Source organism: Petaurus breviceps, unplaced genomic scaffold (assembly GCF_028583685.1).
Source record: "Petaurus breviceps papuanus isolate PSGF00001 unplaced genomic scaffold, PetGlider_PUasm1.0 90895, whole genome shotgun sequence".
Lineage (NCBI taxonomy): Eukaryota > Metazoa > Chordata > Mammalia > Diprotodontia > Petauridae > Petaurus > Petaurus breviceps.
Window position 1 is genome coordinate 566,550 of NW_027187372.1, and position 17,186 is coordinate 583,735.

Genomic DNA, 17,186 nt, shown 5'->3' on the forward strand with positions numbered 1-17,186 from the left:
TCCTAAGGCAATTCAAATGGAAGTGGTCCAGTTTTCTGGCTTGGCGCTGGTGTGCTGTCCAGATTTCACAGGCAACAATGATGTCAGCACAATGGCTCTGTAAACATTCAGTCTGGTAGGCACTCTCATTCTTCTCTCCCATACTTTCCTTCAGAGCATCCCAAACAATGCGATAACCCTGGCAATGCGTGTATCAGCCTCATCTTCTATGTGTATATCCTGGAAATTACACTGCCAAGGTAAGTGAACTTATCCACAGCATTCAAAATCTCCCCATTTACTGTGACTGATTCCACTCATGGATGGTGCAGTGCTGGCTAGGGGAGAACCTGGGCTTTCTTGGTGTAAACTGTCAGAACCATTGATCCATACTCTGTGGCATGTCAGCATTGGAGGCTGCATTTATTGTGCAGATGTACATAACCATCTGTGAACAGAAAGTTGAGCACCAACTCTCTCTCCACTTTGGCCTGTGGGACAATAAGGAGAATTCTCCCATTGACCAGGAAATAGTCAGCAGGGTGGTGGGGGATGACTTAGCAGATTCTTCTTGATGCATGCTCAGGCATGCCTACTGTACTCCAGTAATTCAAAGTTCTCTGCTTTCATTGGCATGGGTTAAGCACATAACATTTAATAGTAAACACTGTCCCCTTTTTATACTTAGTATTAAATTTCCATTGAGTAGAGTCCAAGGAAGAAAAAAACATAATCCTTACTTTGCCTGTGTCTATCACTGTCCTTTGTAGTTTGAAGATATTGCTACATATGGTGATTGGTCTCCATGGCTGAAGAGAGAGCTGTGTGGTGAGCAGTCCTTTCTACAGCCCACACGTGTGAAGATTGTTCTTTTATCTGTGACTGGCTTCTATTTTCAAGTCTGGCAGCCTGAAACCTCTTTATTTCTGACTTTGACCAGTAGGCTAGTTTCTCTGATGCAGTTTCCTACCTGTCCACAGTTGAGCCCTGTATCTTCAGGTAAACTATTGTCTCAGGACTAAGCACTGATAGTAACGTTTTCAAATTCTTCACTTTGAAACTCAATCACACAGCACATTGAAATAACTGATTATTTTTCAGGTCCAGTTCAGTCTGGATCATGAATAGATATGATTTCATTTTGCTAGGCTAGGAATCAGAATTTCAAAGATGTAAGCAGCTTCTAAGGCTACTGTAGCAGCAAGCACCCCAAGCGCGTCCTCAGGGTTTGCTGCCCATACAGGTTCTTGGATCTGCTTTGTTAAAGGAAAGCAACTCAAAATGGGTTAACAAGCTTACTTTAATCAGTCAGACATATATCGTTTACCTTGTTCAGGGGAAAAAGGTCAGCACCCCAAACTTCAAAATATACAGACAGAATTATCAAGACATTAACAGATCAAGTAGACAGCTTTCCAAACTGTCCAACCATTACATCCATACCCAGTCAACATCTGGGTTTCCACATCTGGGTTTTTCAAAGCCGGGGGACTCTCAACAACGGCTTCCCAGAATTCAGATCAAATCACAGAACACTTTTCAAAGTGAGTCCCAAAACAAAGCTACACATCAGGGCTTATATAGCCTTCTCCTGGCTCAGAGAATGTAACAACCTTTTGGACCCACTGGCCAATCAAAAAGTATCTACTGAAAAACAAGCCTCCCACCCCAGGCTCCAGGTGCACGTTAGCCTAGGGGCAGGGAAGATCTTTAAAATTTACACTCTCATTACAGCTACCTAGACCAATCCTAACTGACCGAATTCTTTATACATCATGTGGAATAGATAATTAGCCTTCCCTTGACTATGAGACTAGCTAAAGCAGTTAAGATTTTACTACATTATTAGGCTAAAATCTCTCTTCTTGTGGTGTTGGTAGCTTCGATGACTTGGGACACCTCCACTGGGTGTTTTTCACCAAATTAATGCTCAGCTACTGAAAGTATTTCTAATTCCCCTTTATGTAGAATTGTGGAGTTTAAGAGGAGTCTAGTCCCAGCCTCACCATGACTAAGTGGAGATTCAGAGGTTAAACGATTAGCCACAGCTGGGTTGAGGGTAGAGCCAGGCCTAGAACCAAAGTGGTTTCCCCTACTGAGTCAGTGAACTTGCCACCATACTGTGTGCTTCCTTTCACAAAAGAAGCCAGTCACCCTTTCATTCTCCTCACCCCCAAACCAATTTTTTTTTTGGCAGGGTAGGGTAGGAAATTGCATCTTTTGTTGATTCAAAGTGAGTATTTTCAGAACAGCTGCCATGGTTGAAATACTGGTTGCTGTTATTGTGTGCTTACCAGAAAAGCAAAGAACTGTGAAGATTCCCTCATATACAGGGCATCTAAGCAGAGAAGTGCTTTGGGCACACACATAAATCCTTCCATATTTATATCAGTGAAGATCTTTCTGTACAAAGGGCTTTTAATCCAAGAATCTTAGTTGGCAATTCTAGCCAATATGATCTTTTACAAAACAACTTTCTAGGTTTTGCATATAGTAGGCACTTCATAAATGCTGGTTGAATTTAATTGAATTAAAAACTGTATTCCAGAAGGATTCAGGTTATTAGGAAACCCTAGCCAGCAGATAGTAGACAGTAAATTAATGTGCTAATGAGGTGATAATACAGTTTTGCCCAGGATTATACACTCACAGAGGATAGCAAATTAAATGCCTGCTGATATTTTCCCCAGACATATTTACATATTCGGAATCCTGGAGACAATTTTTTCTATTTGAATTTGAGATATCCCCTGTCTTTTAGCTGGCTAAAGATGAATAAGTGAATTGCCACACAAGTGGCTTGGCAAACAAATCTTGAAGTTCGGTTATTTGTGTCAGGTTAAAAACTGGTTCTCCTATGTATTCATTCAACAAGCATTTATTAAGTGAGCCTTAGGTTTGAGGTAATGTGTTAGCTACTTTATAAACTCTGGTTGAATTGAATTGAAAGGATAAAAAAAAAAAGAACAATTCTGACTCTGGAGGGGCACAGCCTGGCAAAGAGCATGGGATTTGGATTTTAAAAGTATTGAGAATTTGTGTTCACATGTTGGCTGTGTGACCTTGGGCAAATCACTAAACTTCTCTGATCCCTAGTTTTCAGATATATACAATGATGAGGTTTTACTAGATGACCCAGGTTCTGAAATGATGAAACATACGTCTGGGTTTTTTTTTTTTTACTTCTTGGCTTTTTATCTTTACTAGAGGTTGGATCAACCCATTCTCCTAACCCTAGCACTCCTCCATAGTTGGTAATAGTCTATCATGATAGACTACAAAAAAAGCAAATAATGTGAATGATCAGTTAGTGCTATGTACATTTAGAAGAGGCTTTAGGGAAGAGATTATATTTGACTTGAGTCTTGAAGGATGGACAGAACTTAGGTAAGCAGAGGAAGGAAGTGTATTTACTGGAAGAATGGAGATGGAGGACAAAGGTCATTGGCAAAGATCCTTCATCAAATCAGCTGCAGCAGAGGGTTCTTGTTGGGGACCACTGGGATTATTTGCTACCTTCACCTCTTTCAGATGTCTGAAAAATGGACAACTCAATGCTTTTGAAATTGGGTAACCTTAAGCAGCAGGTAGGTCCCTCTGCCTACTCATTTCTACTTACTCAAATAGTCTAGGAGAGAGACAAAGCATTAGAGTCCATATGTGGTCCGGTCCAGGATCATTGAAGGAAATATTTTGATAGAAAAACACTGAAGAATCTGTTCTATTTTTTGTTTGGTGCCCTTCTCATTTTACTTATAAATGTTCTTGACTAAATTGATCTGACTTAGTTGGGTCACATGCTAAATTTTTTGCAGACACATTTTCTTTCTCTTCATTTTTTGCTGTTTTGTCAGATGATATTGCCAAGGGTCTCATAGTAAGTAGCATACTCAGAATCCCAGACTTTGTAGCTTCAGTTCAATGGTCTTTCCAATGTAGATCTTGGAACTAGATCTGGAAATCAAGGGAGAGAAGGTTTCAAGCTCATGAAAGTGGAAAAAAAACCATAAATTAGGAGTGAAGTGGGTAAGGGCAGTAGTGCTGGAGACCCCAAGATACCAACACACCGGGTCCTCCCAAATGAATTTGACGCAAGTCTTCTCTCAGCCAAAGAAAAGCAAAGTTTATTAAAAGTTCGCTTGTATTGGGCACAGAGTAAGTCTGTATTAGGTCATTCTATGGCACTCTCACACACATGGAGGGAAGATGGGATCTTATATACAGAAAGGTTGTGGGAGGAATCTAGGGGTGGTCTAGAGGAGGAGTTTGGGGAGGGTCTTCAGGAGGAGTCAATTAGGTCAGACTCCAGTAAATGAGTGATTAAGGGTGGGAAGTTGCTGGAGGCTTCCTAGAGACCAAGGACAATGGTGGGCTAAGGCCAGTTCCAGGGTGTAACAGATTTGTCTATAGATACTTAGGAAGGATCAAGGGTGGGGGCTAGTTGGATAATGGAGGGCCAAGCTAGTAACCAAGGTTTGGGAGGAGCTACAGTGAAAGGCTTATGGGCTCATGCAAATGCCCTATGTGGGAAGATTCATGAGAGCCTCAAGGGGGCTCCCAGAGCCTGTACCTCAAAAGATTCAAGGAGCTCCAAGGGGTTCCCAGAGCCTGTATCTCATCATTGGGGCACCTTGTAACTATTGATTTAATTGTAAAGCAGACTTAAGTAATTTTAAAACTTGCATATGCATCTCTTAATGTGCATCCTAGAATGCTAGTATATGATAAAATACATGAATTCTTGAGCAAAGCACCATACACTAAGGTTCTCTCTAGTTGATTTAGTCTGTTAAAAACAAAACAAAACAAAACAAAAGAGTAAGCTGAGATGCCCTAACATAAAACATGCATTTTGGGCCGTTATATGCCATAACTTCACATAGGAGGCTTGTTATTTTTTAATTCTACATTCAGGAACACAAGAAGGAAAAAAAGCCTTTTGATTATCCCGGCTTGTTTCCCTGTGGCACCCCTCCCCCATCTTGGAATCAATGCCTTTGGCCTTATCTGATAGAAATAAAAGATGATTCATGGGTCAAATCGCTTTCTGAGATGGAAATTTTGTTTCCCTCGGTAGTATATTTAGATAAGCAACTTTTTTCTTCTTCTTACAGCCAGATTCAATAGTGATTTGACAGGTGCTATCTTTATCCTATAATGTCATTTGGTTTTGTCACTTGGTTTAATTCACCCTGCATCTTCTGTTCCTCGTAGCTAAAGCTTTTCAAGCAGGCGGGTCCCTTTGTTTGTTTAGCACTTGCACCTTACCCTTTAACCTTTATTGCCTCCCCTCACACACCCACTCCGATAAGCTCGGCCACTTTGGAACCATCCAGATCCAGCTGGGACACTTAGGTGAAAGGTGAGCCTTGTTGTTCAAGAAAAAAGAACAGAGAAGAAGAGACAGGAAAGAGGAGAGAGGGAAAGACGGGGGATTAGGAGAAGAGAAGCAATTCCCCGGAATCTGATGCTAAGCAATTTCTGACCCCAGACCAAATCTCTAAGAAGGTATGTGTGGGTTGTAACACCTCTTGCAAATATGGGGAGGGGAGTAAAGGAACTGAAGATTATGCCTGAAGACTTTTCTGGTTCCCTGTGGGAGCCTAGCAGAGTGACTTACTCGCTAAAGCCAGAAGGAAAGAAAACCCCAACCAGCATCCCTACACAACATGCTGCTTTAAAAAAAGAATTACTATTTTTGAACACAAGCTGTTTCCTGTCTTTACAGGCAATTCTCTAGTTGCCTTCCAGGTGGGCCCAGGTCTTCTTGCTAATTTGATCTCCTGGGATTCCTCTCCACCCCCCCCCACCCCCCAGTCCCCAACACCCTTACCCCCTCCCCCTTGGGAGATCCAGATGGAGGTTTTACAGAAGATTCAAGTCTACTCCAAAGAGGCCACCTCCCTCCCAGCACCCCGCCCACCTAGATGCCTCTGCTTTATTTTGGGAAACAGCAGCTGAGAGGGAGGATTGTTAATTGTTTGTCAAGCCTTTCCAGACCAGTTAGATCAGGAGAAAAAAGGGGCGAACACCTATTAATTCCCTATCCTGGGCTCTCTCTTTCTCTTCTCTGGTAAGGGAAAGTAGTCCCCTCCCACCCCCCAAAACACCCAAAACAAAAGAAAAAACAGGGACAGATTTGTAAGACCCTGCCTCCTTTGCCCATTCTTAATGTTTACAAACCTTCAGCTCAGTCCGTAGTACCCAACAGACACAAGCCAACAAACCCCCAAACCCTAACCAGCTCGAATCCAAGGGGCTGTGAGGAGCACATTTGCAAGCTTCATAAAACCTCTAATGAACACAGCCTCTGGCCAGTAAAATAAGAGAGCCTGAAAACACCCACCGATTCAAACACAGAGCTTCCCCCAACAAAGCACTGGGGGTGAGAACTGAGGCACGTAAATAGCAACCTGTAGTATTGCCAGACCAAGTAAGAGAAGCCAATTTCCAGGTGAGCGAATTAACAATCCTACATAAGGCACACTAATCATCAGCACGTTTATCGTGACACACACTCAACACAGCCGGACAAAATCAAGATCAAACATAAAGAAAACCAGACCGAAAGCTTCCCGGGACTCTGACCTCAGAGGCCACCATGTGACTGTGTCTCAAACTTACTAAGGCATTACATCAGCCTGGGAATGAAAGAGAGACAGAGAGAGAGTGGAGGGGGAAAAACCAACTAGGAACCAAAATATTAGCCTTCTTAAAAGGGCAATGCCACCAAGCTTTTTTCTACAAGACAGATTTGCTTCTTTTAACAAATTCTTTCCTTGAGGGGGGAAAAAGTCTTGTTCTGACATTTTGACTTCTTTCATTGAAGAATACCTACCTTCTATTATAGGAATCTGTGAATGTGACCCAAAGAAATGAATAATAGAGACTTTACCTTTGGGAAAACAACGATGAGGTGGCCAGAGAAGTACCATGGTTTAGGAGGCTAGATTCCTAAGCCTGGAATCAGGGAGACCTGGGCTCAGATCCTGACTCTGATATCTTACTGGTAAAAGGAACCTGGAGGAATCAATTTATTTGTCCCAGGTAACTGGGCAGGACTCCTTAAATCATGAAGGAAGTTTCATACCCGCCACTGAGGAGGGAATTTACTACACTGACAGAGATCGTTTACACATTTGATGGAAACTATTATGGCTCCTCTAACACTTTGAAGGTCACCCTGAAATTTTCAAGGGCTGTAACAGGCTATGAAAGGCTTGGAATACAGGAATATAGTAGACTGTAGGTCTCCATCAATCAACAAGAGTTTAACATGCTTACTATGTTTCATAAACAGTGCTAAGTGCTGGAGATAAAAAAAAAAAGGCAAGAACAAAAAACCAAAAAATGTGGTCCCTGTCCCTAAGAAGATCATATTCTTATACGGGTAAAAACATGCAAACAACTATGCACATTTAAAATATATACAGAATAAATTAGAGGTAATCTTAGGGGAAAGGGTGGAATCAGGAAAAGACCTCAAAGAAAGTAAGATTTGGGGGGCGGCTAGGTGGCGAAGTGAGTAGAACGTTGGCCCCTGAGTCAGGAGGACCCGAGTTCTGTTTGGCCTCTGACACTTAACACCCATACAAAAATACTAGCCGACTAACCTTGGGCAAGTTACTTAACCCCAATTGCCCTCCAAAAAGAAAAAAAAAAGTAAGATTTGAGCTGTGCCTTGAAGGCAACCAGGAAACATAGGAGGCAGAGATGGGAGGGGGGGTACACAAGGAGAAGGGGAGCATCCTAGGAATGTGGGGCAGTGAATAAGCATGGAGTTGGGAGATGAGTATCACGTGCCAGGAATAACAAGAAAACCCACTGTCACTAGACTGTGAGATCCTAGAGGGAAGAACCTGTCTTTTGCTTTAGAACAGTGCTTAGCACATTGCAGGTGCTCAATAAATACTTGACTGATTACTGACTATCAGTAGATCCCAGGGTACATTTAAGGAGAGTTAAATGTAAGAATATTGTAAAGATAGTGATGAGGCAGGCTCTGGGAAACTCCCCCTTGAACTCTGATTAAATTATCCCATTTGATGAGGCATTTGCATGAGGCCATAAGCCTTACATTGGGGCTGGGCCCAAACCTCTATTACTAGCCTAGCCCTCCATCGTCCATATACTTCCCACCCTTAATCACTCATTACTGGAGTATGACCTCATCTGATTCCTGAAGACCCTCCCCAAACTCATTACTGGAGTCTGTCCTCCTCTGACTCTTCCTGAAGACCCTCCCCAAACTCATTACTAGAGTCTGTCCTCCTCTGACTCCTCCTGAAGACTCTCCCCAAATTCCTCCTTTAGACCACAACCTTCTGTATATAAGATCCCATCTCATACCTTGTGGTGTGAAAGCACCATAGAATTTTCTAGCACAGACTTACTCTCTGTCCACTACAAACTAACTTTTAATAAACTTTGTTTTTCTTTGGCTGAGAGAAGACTTTAGTGGAATTCATTTGGCAGGACCCAGCGTGTTGGTATTTTAGGTTCTCGAGCACCCTTGACCTCTTCATTAGGAAGGGGTCACATTATAAAGACCAAAACAGAGGAGTTTATATCATGGAGCTAATAGGGAGCCCCTGTAATTTATTGAGTGAGGGGAAGGGAGGTGACATGGTCAGACTTACAATTTGGGAAGATTACTTGGTCGATGAACAAGGCATGGACTGGAGGGGGGAAAGGCTTGAAGCAGCAAGACTAAATAGCAGGCTATTGCAATATTACAAGTATGAGGGTTAGCCAGGTAGCACATTGAGTAAGAGCACCGGCTCCAGTTTAGGGATGAGCTGGAGATCGAATCCCGGGCTCAGACACTCAGCACCACATCCAGAAATAACTGGCCGTGTAACCTTGAGCAAGTTACTTAACCCCGATTGCAAAAAAAAAAAAAATATTACAAGTATGAGATAAGAGCCTGTACCTGGGTAGCAACTGTGTCAGTGCAGGTAAGGGGGTAATTGTGAAAGTAGAAAAGAAAAGACTCAGCAACAGTTTGGCTAAGAAAGGAGTCAAAGCTGACACCCAGGTATCAAGCCTAGGTGACTGAGAGCATGGGAATCCCCTTGACGATAATAAGAAGGTTGAGAAGGAGGGAGTTGGGAAAGATAATCAGTTCTGTTTTAGACAAATTGAGTTCGAGATGCCTGTGGCCCATCCAGTTTGAGATGTTCAAGAATTAGTTGCTACTATGAGACTGGAGGGCTGGAGAGTATAGATCTTGGAATCATCTTTATGTTGTTGATAATTGAATCCATTGGGAACTGATGAGATCATCAGTTGAGAGAACATAGAGAAGAAGACCCGAGACAGAGCCTTGGGAGCCTCCTTTGGGCCATGTCTAGATGAGGATTCAGCAAAGGAGACTGTGAAGGATTGACCAGACAGGTAGGAGGAGAACCAGGAGAGAGAAATGTCACCAAAACCTAGAGAAGAGAGAGTATACCAAAGAGGTAGATTAATAGTATCAAAGGCCACAGAGCAGTCAAGAAGGATGAGAACTGAAAAATGGCCATTAGATTTGTTGATTAAAAAGAATATTGGTGACTTTGGAGAGAGCAGTTTCAGCTGAATGATTTAGTTGGAAAACATTATGGAGGATTTACAATTGACCAGAGAGGAGGTTGAGACCCTGAATGTAGACAATTTTCTCAAGAAGTTTAGCCAAGAAAGGAAGGAGAGATAGAGCTAGCAGGGATGAACAGATCAAGTGAGGGTTCTCTGAGATTGGGGGAGATATGAGTGTGTTTGTAGGAACTAGGGAAGGAGCCAAGAGATTGAAGATCAGAGACTGAGGGTGCTAGAAGAGGAAATCTACTGAGATCAAGGATGAATGTAAAAGGGTTTCCCTTGGAAGGAGAAGGGCTATCACTTCATGACAGACAGAGGTGAAGGAGAAGATAGAGGGGAAAGATGTTTGAGTGATATAAGATGAGGAGAAGAGGAAGCTCTTACAAAATAGTCTCTGAATTAAGTTTGGAAAGGACCATCAACTGAGTCACAGGTCATTAAAGTTTCAATTATGTTTTTAGTTCTTTTTTATGAGTCATAATCTCATCAGATCCTCACAACAATCCTATATGGCAGGATAAGGTTTATTATTACCATTTGACAGATGAGAAAACTGAGGTTAGGAGAACTTAAAATCTCTTGTCCAATAATAAAAGTTTAATAAATGGTGAAGCCAGATCTAGAACCCCCAAGGTCTGACAACGTCTGACAAAGTCTGAAACTCTTCATGAGGCAATAATGATTGATGAAATCAAAATAATAACAATAATAATAATCACTAGCATTTCTATAGCACTTTAAGGGTTGCAAAATGCTTTACAAATATTATCTTATTTTATCTTTGCAACCCTGAGAGGTAAAATAATTGGACTTTTTATTTCCCAGTCATTTTATTTCATAAGACTTCCAGTTGTTCTATAAGTACTAGAATCCTGACAATAGCCCTAAGAACTGATACTAATATTTATTTAGAGTATACATTTATAGTCAGGGAAATCATTTGCAATTGAAGAATAGTCAGACCGCTTGAACAAAATACCAAGTGCAAGACATTATTGCTTTTGTGTATATGGATTGAAGTAATGAGGATAGATCCTAGAATTTCATATCCACTTAGTTTATATTGCTTATTTAGATAGGCTGTGCCGAACAAAAAATAACTTGTCTATTGAATTAAACTTTTTTATAATATCTATATGATTTAGAATTGGGGGAGGGAAGAATTTGGTAGTGATATAAAGGTTTATAGGTTTCCTCTTAATGAGGTGCTAATATTCAGTGAAACACTTAGCACATCATCATCACTCAATAAATGTTTAATTGGAAAAGAACAGGAAAGCAATGACTTTTTTTTTTAACAAAAAGGTTCATAAATAGGCTTTGGAAAAGTAGTCAAAATAGACTATATATCCAGAAAGCAATTTCTTTCCTATAGTCTCTTTCACAGCTGTTGTATAGTTTGAATAAAGTTCTAGTGACATAATTTCTGGGTAATTGATAATTTTATTAATAATGCTAACATTTCATTAACAAAAGAGGTCAATGGCACTCTGGAATGCCAAAGACAATCATGGCTGACTTCTGGCTCACAGCTTATATACCCTTGGAAGAGTGAGTGTTCCTGAGGACAGTAATCAATTGATGAGAGAATGAATATTACAATGAGAAGTGGGTTCACTCCCATGAGGAGCTTAAAGAGTGACATCATGTCACTCTTGGACAAAAAGACTCAGGACTCCCCTCCCCCCCACACCCCTTACATCATCTGAGTCCCACAAACACCCTGTGAGACAGATGTTATCATCACCCAGATTTTACAGAGAAGTTAAATGACTTGTGGCAGCTAGGTGGTGAAGTTGATACAGCACCAGGTCTGGAGTCAGGAAGACCTGAGTTCAAATCTAGCCTCAGACACTTACTAGCTGTCTGACCCTGGGCAAGTCACCTTAACCCCATTTGCTGTTCAGGTCCTCATCTATAAAATCAGGATATACTGGGAGAAGGAAATGGCAAACTAATATCTTTTCCAAGAAAACCCCATCAACTTTGTCCCTAGGATCATATGGAGTCCAACATGACCCAACAACAAATAAATGACTTGCCCATTGTCAAACAGCTAAGGTGGCTGAGATAGGATTTAAACCCAGCCCCTTGTCCATTATGCAATGCTGCCTCTCTTCCCATGTTTTCTGAAACTTTCATATTTGTCATTCCTTATGGAGCAATAACATTCCATTGCATTCATGTGTTGAATTTGTTTGGCCATCACTGGTTATATATTTTATTTTTTTCTATATACTCATCTAGTATCATACTTCTCATTTTGTTGCTTGGACCTATTCAGTTCAGAAACACAATACAGTACTCATTTTTAACTATTTAGAAAAGCTCTTCTTTATTGAGGGACACATTCTTCTTCAAAGACGAGAAAGGACAGATATGGTATCTGATCGAAAGAAGACACCTTTACAATGTAACTCAAAGTAGGAAACAGCTTAGACATAACTGTTTATAGATAGTTTAAAAAGGGAAGTAGAGACTGAAGAAAATGCATGAGTAGTTTAAGAAAGGAAGGAGTTTTGGGTCCTCCTAGAAATCTTGAGTTAGCACTGCTTTATAAATACTGTTTGAAGGGAAGGAATCCTTCAGTAGCAGAGCAGTCAGCAGGGAAAAGAGGTTAAAAATTTGGAAAGATGTGGGTAGCAGTGGAAAAAGTGATTCAGAAAAGGTGGGTTTGGAAAGAAGGCAAAAGAGATCAAAAAGCTGAGTTTATTTCCTTGTAAAGTGATTTATTTCCTACAGCCCTTGCTTTTTTTTTTTGTCATTAAAAAAAATATTGTGTCTATAAGGTTAATTTCCCTTAGGAGGAAAGGAATAATTATTTTAAAATAGTATCAATTTTTCTTCAAAGATTCTAAAGCATATATTTAGAGCTGAAACTGACCTTTAAAGTCATCTAGACCAAGCCTTTTCCCCTCAATCCTCCCTTAATTTTATGGATGAGGAAACAGATCCAAAGAAATAAGTGATTGGCCACAAGTCACACAGCAGGTGAATCAGGATTCAAATCTAGCACCTGCGGCATCAAATTTAACATTCTTCCCTATCCCTGTTCTGAGATATCAGACATTTATACATTTCCCACCCAGCAGCACTCATTTTGGATTTCTTTTGACTTCCCCAATTTATCTCCACCACCCAGCTTTCTTTTGGTTGCACTCTACCCCCACTAAACTCCTTGAGGGCAGATTGTCTTTTTCAAATTTTTTATTCCCAGGATTTAGCTCCAAGGCAGGTACCCTGAAGTAATTTAAATGTTTATTGACTGTTGAAATTTAAGAACTATCTCAATTCAGTTCTGGACATTTAACACTACCTCTGAGTGCAGGGTATTTTATCACTGTTATTAATAAGATCCCTGCTTTAGAACTAGTTGAGATTACCTTGGAGGTAATCTAATGCAATCCCACTATTTTACAGATGAAGGTGTGTTCAACTCACACCTTTACTGGAACCGAAGAATCAGATAAAGATGTATCTTGTTTTTATAAAACATGTAATGGAGATGTGGAGGGAGAGGAATTGGGTTTAAATTCCAGTTTTATTAATTACTACCTATGACCCTTCAAGTACTAAATCTTATGAGTTCTATGTGTTTTCCTGAAATGTTTGGTGTAAAGAAAATCTTAAAATTCAATTTTGAATGCACTTTGAGGAGTTACTATTTGAGAAACTATGGGAATATGCTTTGGGGATGAAAGTAATTGCTCCTTAATTTAAATGTTTTCTAAGTTTGGATTTTTGTATTTTGGTTTTTCTTAAATAAAGGCATATCTATATCTTGAAATGACATCGTATTTGTTTCAAACAGCTCAAAATACTTACATTCATGAATTTACTTAACGCCTCCCCCTACCTATATCTATGGAAGCTATTTAAATAGTTCCATTAAAAAAAAACAAAGTAAAATTAAGTCGCAGTGAAGTGTCCTACAGTCCAAGGTCCAAACAGAACCCAGATCTCCTAAGCGAGGGCAGTTCTCTAGTACAGAAAGCAATGATGTCATTCAGGTGTAGAATCCGGAAGAGATTTACTGTTCAGAAAGTTCTGGGGCTGGCACAGGACCTCGGAGTATTTTGGTCCTCTGACACATCAGACTGTAATGGCCCGCACTAGGAAAGGGAGCCTCCCCACAGCACTGATAGCGACCCCCCAGCTCTGCTCTTTGCAGGACTGCGGGCTGACAGCTTGCGGTACAGAGCCCGGGCGGGAGGCGTGCACAACTTTGCAGGAGGAGACCACGGAAGCGGCGCCGCGCCCCCCCCCCCCCCCCCCCCGGCCCCAATTCGGGGCCGCGCCAAAGTCGGTGGGGACTGACCCCAGCTAGGGACTGGGTGTCTGTAGCTAGAGAAGTGCTGGTCGGAGCCGGCAGGTAAGGGCCGGCTAAGAACACCGCGCACTCGGGTTCCCACGCCTCGGACCAGCTACAAACCTCTTTAGCAAAGTCTCTGAAAATGGAATCGCTGCCCGGGAGGCGGGGACGAGGAAGGGGGAGGGGAAAAGGGTGGAGTGAGAGGGAAAGGGTGTGTGTCCGGGTACAGTGTGGGGGGAGGGGCGCGGTCAGGAAGCGAATCCTGGCCCTTCCTCTACAGTTGGAATGGACTCAGAGGCTTTGGAGCCTGCCCTCTCCTTTACAGACGAGGAAACTGAGCCCCAGGGAGGTTTAAGTGACTGCCGAAGAGGCAGGATTCGAACTCAGGCTTCTCAGCCTCCAGCGCTCTTTTTACTGGCCCAGGTGGCCTCCCCCAACAATGTCTCTTTGAAGGACACTTACACACTGCTGGGTTTTTTTTTTTGGGGGGGGGGGGCGGGGGGGGCGGAGGCAGGGGAACCACCGTTAGGAGCGCCAGCTTCGGCCCTGGGAATCCAGCCGTGTCCAGAACACACCTGAACACACTCCCAACCACACAAACAGCCAGACAAAGGGCTGGGCTGGGGCTGGCTTTCCCCCGCCTCCTCCGAGAAAGCCCGAGCTCCCAGAGAGGTGACACCTTGGGGACTTTGGCTTCTTGTTCCCCTCCCCCCCAGAACTGCTTCCTTTTCCACGGTGTTTCCCCCTTTAAGAGAGGGCTCCGCGGGACTAACGTTCGAATCTGCCCTGTCTCCCGTCCTCGGCCTCTGATTGGCTCAGAGGGGCGCACGAGGGAGCGCGAGCTCTCCCCGAACCGGTCGGAACGGTCGCTAGTCCCTCCTGATTGGCTGGCGCGGGAGGGCTATATAAAGCCGCCGGGTCGCCCGTCTCCTCTCAGTTAGCGGCGGGACTGGTTGCTAAGCTGCTGTGTCGTCTGTCGTGGCCGTGAGAAAAGGGGTCAGAGCTCGCGTCGCCGTTGTCCTGGTTGTTTGTTCAGTCGGTTTGGGCCGAGGGAGGAGCTGACGCGTCTCCGCCTCCGGCCCCACACCCTCACGGTTGACGGGACGAGAGAGTAGCCCCCGTTGAGTCAGACGCCTTAGAACTGCGGAGGCGCCTGAGCGAGGGAGGATGGAGTTCAAGCTGGAGGCTCACCGGATTGTCAGCATCTCCCTGGGCAAGATCTACAACTCGAGGGTTCAGCGCGGCGGCATCAAACTCCACAAGAACCTGCTGGTGTCCTTGGTGCTACGCAGCGCCCGCCAGGTATACCTGAGCGACCCTTGCCTGGGCGGCCCCCCGCAGCCCCCGCCGGCGCAGCAGCAGCTCCCAGGGGAGCCGGCCCCAGGCTGGGGAGAGCCGTTCCCGAGGGACAGCAGCATGGAGCAGGATCCGGAGCCCGCCGGCGCCGCTCCGGCTGCCCCCGAGCCGCCCGTCCTCCCCCCGGGGCTCGGGAAGCGCCCGCTGGAGGGGTCGCCGCCCCTGAGAGCCGAGGCGGGGTCCGAAGCCCCGAGGCGCCGCGTGGAGGTGGCTGAGGCGGAGAGAGGCAGCGGCCGGGGAGAAGGCGCCCCAGAGGGGCCGTCGCGGGCGCGGCACTGCTGCTACCGCCGCCTCTGCTGCTCCCCGCACGGCGCCCCACGGGCCGACTGCGGCTGCCGCCCGCGCCCGGACGAGGGGGCCGCGCCGCCGCCCGTCTGCCCTCGGAAAAGGAGCGCCTCGGGGGCAGGGGGCGGCCCTGCGGGGTGCCTGGCTTCGGGCGGCTCCCCGGTGAAGAAACCCCGCAGGGACTCGGAGGAGCAGCCGGGCGAGGAGGAGGAGATGGAGACTGGTAACGTGGCCAACCTCATCACCATCTTCGGGTCCAGCTTCTCCGGACTCTTGCGCAAAAGCCCCGGGGGCGGCCGGGAGGATGAGGACGGCGAGGAGGAGGAGGAGGAGCAGCAGCCGCCGCAGCGCGGTCCCGAAGCGGCGAAGCCCGGGCCCATGTACTGCGATAAGCCGGTGTTAAGAAACCTCAACCCCTGGAGCACTGCCATCGTGGCCTTCTGATCGCCCGGGGCCCGGGCGGGGGAGGGGGCGCCCAAGGAGGAGACTGACGCGGCACCGCCCTGCCCCCGCCCCGAGCCGGCTCCGCCCCCGGCCCACCGCCCCCCTCCGGAGCCGGCTGGGCAGCGGGACCTGCCCGGGGGCGAGCGTGAGCGGGACTCTGCCACCCCGCCGGGCCCTGCGGCACGCGGGGGGTCTTGTGTTATAAAGCAGTTTTTTGTAAGTTTATTGTTGAAGTAAGGCTTTTTTGTCACAGGGTTTCTTGTCTGGGGCTCGAGACACTGGGGGAGGGCGTGGAGCCGGGACTTTCCTCCACCGGCGGCGAGAAGGAAGCGGGGGGCCGGGGCAGCCCCGTCCCTCCCCGGGGAGGAAGGGACTTTCTACACACTCCTCACACCCAGCCCCGAACCTTCCTCTTGGACCTCCCGGCGGGGAGGGGGCCCAGGCTGGAGCCCGCTCTTCTGCTCCCGTCCCTTCTTACCCTGGAGCTCCTTCTGGGGGGTGGGAGGGAAAATTTCTTCTGGACCGACTTTATCGTCTCACCCTTCTCCCTAGACACTCTCACCCCCCATAAGAAAGCTTGATAAGCTTCTTAGAAGAGATCAAGCTTAGAAATACTGAGTTTATAAGGAAATATATATATGAGTATATATATATATTTTAAAAGCTCTAGGTCAGAATTATTACACAGTGCTTTTAAAAAGTGTTTAATGAAAAAGTTTACAAATGCCCTAATGGAAAGGCCTTATGGCTTAGTAGATTTGATTACTCTCCCGTCTTTGTTGTATAAAGGCTGGGGGAACTTGTAGAGTTTTTGTACAGTATTTTCTTTGTGCATTGACATTTTTTTGTATAAAATGTAACTTTACGTGTCTAACACGTATTAAATATTTTGAAGCAACTTCATTGTGTCCTTTTCTGAAATCACCTACTTGGGATTGGGAGGAGAAAGGGGTTCTATTATAATAATTAACCTTCCACAGACCATAGTGATAATCGCTTATTGCCCTTTCTCTAGGAAATAAATACATTTTATCACCCAATATAGAAATAGCCTAAACTGGGCTGCTATTAAATAGAGGAGAAACACCAGTATAGGTTGGACTAATTTTCTTGAATTCTTTGAAGTTTTCTATAACCCAGTCTGAAAAGGGTATAGCAATCCTTTGGCTGTAGGGTTTCCCATTAGCATCTTTTTATCCCTTCCACTAAAATGTCTTTACCAGTACTTTGA

General features: G+C 44.7%; 1 protein-coding gene across 1 annotated transcript; it reads left to right on the plus strand.

Annotated features, from left to right (window-relative positions):
* Positions 1-14,397: 14,397 nt before the first annotated feature.
* IER5 (immediate early response 5) lies at positions 14,398-16,853 on the plus strand. Its single transcript, XM_069074367.1, has one exon. The coding sequence runs from the start codon at positions 15,038-15,040 to the stop codon at positions 15,953-15,955; it is 918 nt and encodes a 305-aa protein (XP_068930468.1). The 5' UTR covers positions 14,398-15,037; the 3' UTR covers positions 15,956-16,853.
* Positions 16,854-17,186: the final 333 nt, after the last annotated feature.